General features: G+C 37.0%; 1 protein-coding gene across 1 annotated transcript; it reads right to left on the bottom strand.

Moving 5' to 3' along the window:
• Nucleotides 1–5,321: 5,321 nt before the first annotated feature.
• On the bottom strand, nucleotides 5,322–8,985 carry LOC114308801 (uncharacterized). Its single transcript, XM_082914289.1, has 5 exons — nucleotides 8,806–8,985; nucleotides 8,677–8,702; nucleotides 6,003–8,460; nucleotides 5,723–5,881; nucleotides 5,322–5,624 (listed from the first exon to the last, which is right to left on the bottom strand). The coding sequence occupies exons 1-5, from the start codon at nucleotides 8,983–8,985 to the stop codon at nucleotides 5,322–5,324; spliced, it is 3,126 nt and encodes a 1,041-aa protein (XP_082770415.1).
• Between the last annotated feature and the right edge of the window lie 1,132 nt (nucleotides 8,986–10,117).

Below are 10,117 nucleotides of genomic sequence, written 5' to 3'. Positions count from 1 at the left end.
TTCATTGAATAAAAAAAAATTGAAAGTAAAGGACAAAAAATTTGTGTCAAAATTACAAAAAATATTTACCATTACATTACAATAACTAATAAATATCGTTTGATCCTCACTTTTCTTGTATTTTTAGAAACAAATAAATCAATCATACTTACATAATCTAATTTTTTTGTAAAATTATTTTCAATGAATAACAATGCTAATTATTTTAAATTGGTCTTTTAATTTTTTAATGGATTAATTTATTTTAAGTTAATTTGGGCCTTCCTTAATTTTTTTTAGACTTAAAATATACTTAATATATTAGACTAAACTATAATAAAAGAGACCCCTTTTTTGGGTCTATTTTCAATAGATAACAATGCTAATTTTTTTGAATGATCTTTCAATTTTTTAATGGGTCAATTTATTTTAAGTTAGTTTGGGCCTTTTTAATTTTTTTAGAAACATACCTAATATATTATACTAAATTATAATAAAAAGGACCCCTTTTTTGAGTCTATTTTAAGAGGTCCTATACCATGTCCTTGTGACCTATGCCCTGAGGCCGGCCTTGGATAAGTTGTTGACAAGATGGATATTTTGTTGAGTATCTCACTCCATTTACTTTGACTTTGGTAAGTCCATGGCAACATAAAAAACTCAACTCTCCTATATGATAAGGTGAGGAATGAGTATGATTAGAATAAAGAATGAAAGCAAAAATTGTAGTAAGCAAGCACTAACCTCCACTAATTATAGCCACCCACCTCCCCTAGACTAGAGCCCATACTTCTAACTTAATAATATTAATATGATGACTTTAACAGACCTTATAGATGATTTAGTTTTTTGTTGAATATTATGAAGTTGCTAATTGTTGTGAAAGTGTTTTGCATTTTTTATTGCATACTAAATTTACTATAAAGGGCCTTCTACTGGGGGGGCGAGGACTGAGGCTGTTAGGTTGAAGGCTAGAGGTAAAAAATACAGACACTTCTAAGAAGGTATATGTCCAACATCAATAATCATTACATTTTTTAACATGTATCAGACATACATATAGCATAATGTAAGTCTGAACAAAATGACTTATTGATTATAATGATAAAAGAAAAACAATATATATTTATATCTATTAATCTGTAAACTCTAGAATTAGTATTATGTGGTATGTTTTAGTGTCTTTAAATGAAAATTGATATATATGATATATAATACAAAATCGAACATTTTGTGTAGTTTCTCCATATGTTATGTCCTACATTTTTTTTATAAAAAATAAAAAATAAATAAATTGATGTGTGCCGTGTTACGTGTCCATATAAGTGCTTCTTAGGTCCAAAGCATAAGTTGTGCTCTGTGTTTGTTTTAATTTTGTTTACTGTTTTGTGATCACAAAAAAAAAAAAAACAATTTATGCATAACACTAACAAACATAGTTCATGTTCATCATGGAAATCTTTCCTAATTTTCTTTGAAATTTAACCTCCCCATTAGCAACAGAATCAAACTTGGCACATGTTAAAATGGTTACCCAAGCAAGTATTTTGAACTCCACCAATAATGATGTGGTAGTGACAACTGACTTATAAAGTTTTTTGTTTATGTAAATTATTATTGAACAACACTGAAAAGGACAACATCAACATGGTCTGTTTTTATCACAGGGCTGCAAAATAATATATTCTTATCCTATCCTCTCTTGCATTGCAGCCCCAGATCCTACAAATGTTTTGCAAAACAGTGTTAATACTAAGTCAACATGAGCGACAACGCGTGCCAGGCGTGCCAACGAATATCTATGCCAACCTTTTTTGTCTGTCCAGAATCTGATGTCTCCTTAGAATAAAAAATTTATCTTCTTTTTTATTCTTCAAACATATTTTGGCTTGCCGTTAGATTGAGTCAATTTAATTTATCAGATCAGCAAGAAAGATAGAGTAGGTAGAGAAGAACATTATTTGGTTTTTCCATTGTAGGATAATTGGTTTCTTTTTTTATTCTTTAAAGTAGGTGCCTTAGATTCTCCTATATCCTCCATTGAATATGTTAGTGTTATATATATAGATGTTAGATTAAACGATCATATTTTTACTCAAACAGAGGATTAAGTTTTACTCACCCAAAAAGATTCTTAAATTTAAGCACATGAGGACCATAGAATTAGTCAAATACCGGACACTGTTAATAATTAATCGTATCCATAGCTTTATGTTGCTTCTTTTGCGCTGTGTTTGGTTGGGAGATTTGGAAATAGAAAAGAAAAGGTAAGTAAAATGTGAATAAAATGAACATATGTATTTCACATGCTTTCTCGCACATTTTTCTTTTCCTTTTTCAAATTACTTCTCAAATCTCTCAACCAAACACAGCTTAATGCCTTCCAGTCTTTTGCTTAATGGAAGGGACCACATAAACCTTGCACACCTTTTTAATTGAGTAAAAATGTCCATGTCAGTATTAGTGTGTTTCATATATCAGATTATTTATCAGTTTTTATTTTATTTTTTTATGATGTAAAAAGGACACAAAAAATAAATAAATAAACAAATAAATAAAGGGGAAAAAAAAAAAAAAAAAAAGAGAGTACATATATATCCTCCTATTACAAAATAACATTAACGGGCACGATCCGGAACTTGGCTTCATCTGTGTGAGCAGCCAGAGGCTAAATTGATATCAAACCAACACTGAAAACAAGTCGTTACTTCTTTTCAAGTGCCAATGAAATTTCTGAAACTCAACTCAATCATATTCTTGTTCAAGAGATGATGGCGTGGATAATGCTTTGTCCATGACATGTGCATTCATAAAAATTGATGATGACGTGGCAAGCATCCATACTATTTCACATGTGGTTACAACAGGATCCTCCACCATGTGCGCACGGAGGTTCCCTAAACAACAAAAAAGGATTGGTAGTGGGATTCCTAAAGCTTATCAATGATGATGATAAATTGTTCCATATATGCTTTAATAATTATATGATATCCTTCCTTATCTTTAGTCCTTGTTTGTAACTGGTTTTTGACAGAGTCTTTTTTCTTCCATATAAAGAAATGAGCTTTCACCCTCCTAAGCTGGTTCAAAACCTCTCCGATGAGAGAGAGAGAGGGAGAGAGATCCCATAGGACTTCCTGGAGAAGTCGACATGGTGATACTGATCCGGCCCATCTCAATCCCTATTTTGTTAAGTTTGGAGATGAGCCGAATCAATATCACTCTTGTATGCTTCTTTGCACAGCTTCTTGGATGTGAAAAACAAGCCATCGTCATTCCAGCTATGCCCAATGACAGTATTTCCAAAGCCTCTCTTGCATATTTACTTCAGTGTTTCCTCTTCTTTTTTTTGTTTTTCGTTTTTTGTTTTTTGTTTTTTTCTGTTTTTTTTTTCCTTGATCTATTTGAATACAAGCAACATGTTTCCTAATGAATTTGAACAGTAAGAGCATCAAATATTTGTGAATTACTTAAACATATGTCTGATGAAAAATTAACAGGAATTGTATACTATAGAAAATGATCGAGTTTGTTTTGAACTTAACATAGGATATTATTCTAATGCATTAGTTTTGAGATTTGAGGCCAAGAATAAGCAAAAGCAATTTTTCCAATCTAGGACCAAGCAAGTAGCCTATGATCACTCCCTCAATTTGGTTTTTTCTGTTCAATTGTGAAAACTATCTTTGTATATAATCCGAAGTTTGTTTTGCTATACATTAGTTGAAAAGGGCTCATAGCTTGACTGTTTAAGATTATGTGTGCCAACATTCAACAAGCAAGCACAATGTGGCCACAGTAGTGGTGGCTCTTGGAGTGCTTTTGAAGGTACTTAGAGCATCTACAGTGGAGCTGTTAGAACATTTGTTAGTGTCAATTGTTATTTTTTAACTAGTCATTTTCTGTTTTTGTTCTCACAATGGAACTGCTAGTAGGTGTGTTAAATTTGTCAGTTGTTAACTTCTGTTAACTTGTTTGTTATCTGCAGCGAGTGTTTTAGCTAGCGAAGGAGAGCGTTTTTTTGTCTTACTGGTTGAACAGCTGGATGTCCGGCCGGTTGACCGGCCAACGGCAAATTTTTTTTTTTTTACTTGAAATTTAATTTTGGGCTAGAAATTTTTTATTAAACTAAATTATTTATTATATACACATATATATATATATATATTTAACACATCCCTTAACACATCCATTATACCACCATTCATTCAATTTTCACTCACTAAATTAACAAACTCTTAACACATATTTTTGGGTCCCACTTTTAACACTTTTTGTCATATAACACACTTTAACACACAATTTTAACACATTCATTGTGAATGTCCTTAGACCTCATTCGGAGCATACTATTTTAGTAACTTTTTAATTTTTTTACGAAAAGATGTGTAGAAAAATAAAGAAAGTGACGTGACAACTTATAGTGATTTTTGACTAAAATTGAAGCTTTCCAAACAATGCCTTATGGTTGGTTCGGTTTGATTTTTCAAAAATTGTTTTTTAATCTTACCAGTTAGGAGGTCGGCAAAAAACTATTTCTCTAAGATCACAAGAAGCAACAATACTATATTTCTTTTGAATTATTCATCAAAAGTTCCAAAATAAAAAGGGTACAAAATGACAAAATTATTTGGCGGTTCACCATTTTTAATTGCAAATTTTATTGTCTTTTCAAAGAAAAATTTATAAAAATGCAAAATTGACTTGTGACAGATTTGATTGTTTTCACATTTTGTATAGATTTTGAGAAGATTTTCCGTAGGCAGTTGCTGAAGTAGGTTGCCAGAAGAGAGGAGTTACTAGAAAATGATGCCAAGATATTCTCACCAAAAAGTTTATCATAGAGTTGCTGGCAACCGAAAAACAGTTGATGAAAAATTATCGCCAGCAGCTGGAGATTGCCACCAGAGATGGTGGGGGAAGGCTAATGAAATTTTACGTGGGGGTATTTTTGTCATATTTTGACATTTGTCTTTATTGAAGAAAAAAATTTCGGCTTCTCCTTTATCCAATTGAGGGATTTCTCCATAATTCTCTTCCCTTTTTTTTTTTTTTTTGATAAGTAAAGAGAATTTTATTGATGAAGAAAGCAGAACAAGCATAAAACATACATCAATAAAGAGGGAAGTGCAAAAGCATCACCGCTAGCCTTAACCATCCCAACTAGGTTGGCACCGCAAAGGAAGTAAAATCATCTGCTAGCACTTGACCCAAGATTGGCGAGAAACCAATCAAAAGAAAGCAAGAGAAAGGGAAAAGAAAAAAGAAAACCAAGCTTGATACAATCCACCTAAAGCAACATGATACAATCCACACACCAGCAGCCACAGCAAAATGATAAATCAGACCATTCCTCCTGCAGAGCATATCAGACCAGCATCACTATCAATCTGCATGGACCAGCTTACCATCCATAATCTCACTATAATCTGCAAAATCTGTGCAATATCACAGCATCTGCAACTGTTGCCTAGAAGAGCATGGAGTTGGATGATGGACTGCTCTTTCTGCAAGCTGAACTTGCCTCTCTTGATATCAGGTCTCAGATAATTTGTCCACCTCAGTCTACAGCTCTTCCCACACCTTTGCAACCCAAAAACCAAACCAATGCTATCTAGACACAACCAGGCAGAGACCCAACCAGGCTGCACAAACCAGTAGTGCAAAACAGATCAGAATCTGTTTTAGGCAGCACAGCAAATCTGCAAAGTTAGCAAACAAGCCAGTAGCTCATCCAGCCCACAAATCTGCAGGAATCACCATAATGCTGCAGACAAGACTTGAAAAGTGGGAAACACCAGAACATTATTCTCCCTGCAGCCAACACCTTGCCTTGATCACCAGTAGTAGGCCTGAAACCAGCCTCACAGCAGGCCCATGGAGGGGCCTCAGACCATTCCAGCTGCAGCAGCCATCAGTTCAGCTTCCAGCTGCAGCAGCCATCAGTTCAGCTTCCAGCTTCCACCTTCCACCTACACACTACTAACAGCCCAGCCTTAATCCTATGTCAGACACCCTCTCACCTGCTTCAAGTTTGTGACAATATCATGTACTGTGTAGTGCACCCCCTTAACATTTGACTTAACCCATAATGCAATTCTTACTTTCAAACTTTCTACCATCTGTGCAAAATCTGCATTACCATTGTTAAATAAGCATTCATTCCTAAGTTTCCATAAGGACCATAACATAGCCAAAGGGACCACCTTCCAAATATTGAACTCCTTCTTCTTCAAATTCATACCAGACCACCAGTCAAGCAAAACAATCACTGATCCTGGTGTTACCCACTGCACTTCCCACCAGCTTATCAGCTCAGACCATAACTTCCACACCAATGGACATAAAAGCAACACATGACTAATAGTTTCGACTTCTGCTTTGCAAAATACACATAAGGAGCTGACATTGATGGGTAGAGCTCCAATCCTGTGCATAAATTCTGCGGTTTTGATTCTCCCTTTCCAAGCTAACCAGCTGAAGAACCGAGCCTTTGGAGGTGCTGCATTTTTCCATATGAAGTTTGAAATAGGAATCCTGGATCCATTAGCTACCTCCAACCTTTCCCACACTGAGGCCACAGAGAATACCCCTGAATTATTAGCTTTCCACAGACAGTTATCCTCAGTCACTGGATTTAGATTAGGAACCTCTGCTAAAACTGCATTTAGTCTTTGTACTTCCTCCTCCTCCCATGCTAGGAGCGATCTTCTAAATGCCAACTTCCAATCTCTGTCCAACCCTCTCCGTTGGTAGAAAAACTGCAAGGAACCATCCTTCTTCACGGATAAACTAAATAGTCTAGGGAACTCACACCTAAGACTCATATCATTGAACCATCTATCCGTCCAAAAATGAATTCTTTCCCCATTTCCCATAATAATCCTAAAGTTTTGTGAGAAAAACTCCGCCACTACACTATTGGATGAAGCTAATGATGCAATATCCTTCCACACAATAGATACCATTGCAGCTGGCATTGGTTCTGGTGTCCACCTACCTCCAATCCCGCCATATCTACTACATACTACCCTTTTCCAAAGAGACTGATGTTGACAACCATACCTCCACCACCATTTTAACAGTAAACACACATTAACATCACTGAGACTTCTCAAACCCAACCCCCCTTGGGCTTTACTTTTACACACCTCTTTCCATTGAACTAAGTGAATTTTCCTTTTAATTTCAGAGCCTCCCCACAAAAAGTTTGATTGAATCCTATCAATTGTTTTAGCAACACCAACGGGCATTTTAAAGATGGATAGAAAGTACTGTGGAAGACTTGACAAAACAGACTTAACTAGGGTCAATCTGCCGGCAAAGGACAAAAATTTCCTTTTCCAAGATGCTAACTTCTTTTTAAACTTCTCCACCACCGGTTGCCAAGTACTTCTTCTCCTTGGATTGGCCCCTAAAGGTAATCCAAGATATGACAGAGGTAGACTCTGGTTGAGGCAATTTAGTGTTTTAGCAAACTCCTTAACTAGCTCCTCTTGTACTCCAATACCACAAACTACACTTTTATGAAAATTAATCTTGAGGCCTGACATGACTTCAAAACACCTTAAGATTCTTTTAAGCATTATAATTTCCTCCCATTTGGCATCACAAAAAATAATAGTGTCATCTGCAAATTGTAAATGAGAAATTTTCAGTTCTTGGTGACCAACTGAAGCTCCTCTGATCATCCCCTTGTCTTTGGCTCTCTCCAATAAGATATTTAAACCTTCTGCCACAATATTAAATAAGAAGGGCGATAGTGGATCTCCTTGTCTTAAACCCTTCTGAGGAGAAAACTCTGCTGTGGGCGATCCATTCACAAGCACTGAGATCCTTGATGTAGATATACAGGACCAAATCCAACCCACCCATTTTTCACCAAACCCAAGATTCTTCATCATTGACAGTAAGAACTCCCAGTTAACTGAATCATAGGCCTTCTCAAAATCCAATTTAAGAATGATTCCTGTTTTCTTAGACTTTCTCCACCAATCCACCACTTCGTTTGCAATTAAGACCCCATCCAGGATGCATCTACCAGAGATAAAAGCAGATTGAACTTCTCCTATGAGCTTTGGGAGTACTTTCCTTACCCTTCTAGACAACACTTTAGCCAACACTTTATAAATTGCGCTAACCAAGCTTATGGGCCTATATTCACTTAAATCTATTGGGTTCTTCTTTTTAGGGATCAAAGTGATGAAAGAGCTGTTTACCCCTTTGGCCAACTTCCCATTACGATGAAACTCTTGGAACAACTGAATGAACTCACATTTCATTAAAGACCAGCACTTCTGGATACAATACAAATTGAAGCCATCAGGCCCAGGGGCTTTATTCCCATCACAATCTTGGATGGCTGCCCAAATTTCTGCTTCAGTAAAATCTGCCTCCAATACTTCCTTTGAGTCAACAGAACTAATGGACAATAAAGGCCCTGCCAACTTAGGCCTGCTCTTCCAGCTTTCAGCAAAAACTCTTTCAAAGTAGTTCACCACTATCAATAAGATTATTAAAATCTTTCATTCCCCTATCTCTTCGTGAACAGCCCTTCCTTTCAGTCATGACTCTAATCTCATTAAAATCACCACCCAGGCACCAAGGGTTGGGATAAGAGAGCTTAAGATTTATAAGACTCTCCCATAGTTTCCTCCTCTTCACTACATCTGTCGGAGCATAAATATTGCAGATTACACAATGAAAAGATTGAGATATGATACCTGAAAGAAGAATAAAATTCCTGGAACTGCAGCATTCTATCAACTGGAAAATCTGAGGGTTCCAAATGCAAAGGAGACCACCTGCACTGCCTTCTGCACTTACCTCCATAAAATCCATCTCATCCATTGGCCATAGGGACTTAACAAAATTGCCATCAACAGCTTCTCTCTTAGTCTCCTGCAGCAACAAAACATCCACTGATTTTGCCCTCGCCAATGCCTTAATTCTACTCCTTTTTTCAGGTCGTCTAAGACCCCTGACATTCCATGACATGAGTTTCATTAAAACCTCTACCACAGCTCCTGTACTCCTTCATTTGTCCAGCACCTTAATCAGCCTCTCTCCTCCCTTCAACTCTTTTTAAATCTTTTTCCTCCAACTCTATTATTCTGGCCACCACTTCCTCCTCTTTTTCTTCACAGTTTAGTCCTAAAGCCTTTCCTACCTCAACCGTAGCTCGGGCTTCTTTAAGTAACTTGCTTCTTCTTTGTGAATTACTCCTCTGTGATGCTGATAGGGACATAGCAGCTGCTGCCGCTCGAAGGATCACTCCACTTCTGAGGCTGCTACTACATAGAATCCCCTTCTGTTTTGGATGGCCCCCCTGCTCCATTTTTCCTTTACTCTGGTCAACTCCTTTCCGCTTCAGATCAGACTTCCTTTTTGATCCAGCATTAACTTTCTGAGATGGGCCCCCCTTCACATGGTTGTCTTTGTATACTGCATCGTCCCCTCTAGCCTTATATTGATTCTGGGCTATACAATCACTCAAATTGGAATCAACTTCCCATCTTGGCCCATTAGTTATGGGCTGAACTTGGGCTCCATGTAGCACAACTTCTAAATTTATTTTGGGCCGACTACACTCCAACCCAGTTTGACTATTTATAAAACCTGAAGTGCACACCTGGTCTTCTATCCGTTGCCTTTCCAGCACCCTCGAGCAGTTCGCCTGCAGCTCCCTTTCTTTCCCTAGAGCACGCTCAGCTTCTTTTCCTGCTACTCCAGACATGAAATGATGGCCTCCATCTACTGCCTCGAGTACTCTTTCCACTGTGTAAGCTCCCTTAATTGACACCTCATCAATTTTTGCCACATCCTCATCATCGCTCTGCTCTGCAACCGACCCAACTTCACCTTCCTCCCCACCTTCAACACCATTGACAGCTACCTCTTGATGACCATTATCATCCTGGCCCCTTCGTTTGATCAAGTGTTCGACCTCATCGTGCAGATTGGATTCCATTACTTCATTTATCTGGCAGCTATACTCACCATTACATTGACAGATATTGACACAGGGCTCTTCATACACTCTCACTTGATAAGCCCTCTCAGTTCCTAGTAAATTGATTACCGTATTGATGGGCTCCATGATTTTTGTGATAATCCTTACTTTGCCAAACATAAAATG

The sequence above is a fragment of the Camellia sinensis genome, chromosome 1 (assembly GCF_055761805.1).
Source record: "Camellia sinensis isolate YWXY chromosome 1, ASM5576180v1, whole genome shotgun sequence".
NCBI classification, from domain to species: Eukaryota; Viridiplantae; Streptophyta; class Magnoliopsida; order Ericales; family Theaceae; genus Camellia; species Camellia sinensis.
This window is presented reverse-complemented; position numbering and strand designations above follow the sequence as displayed.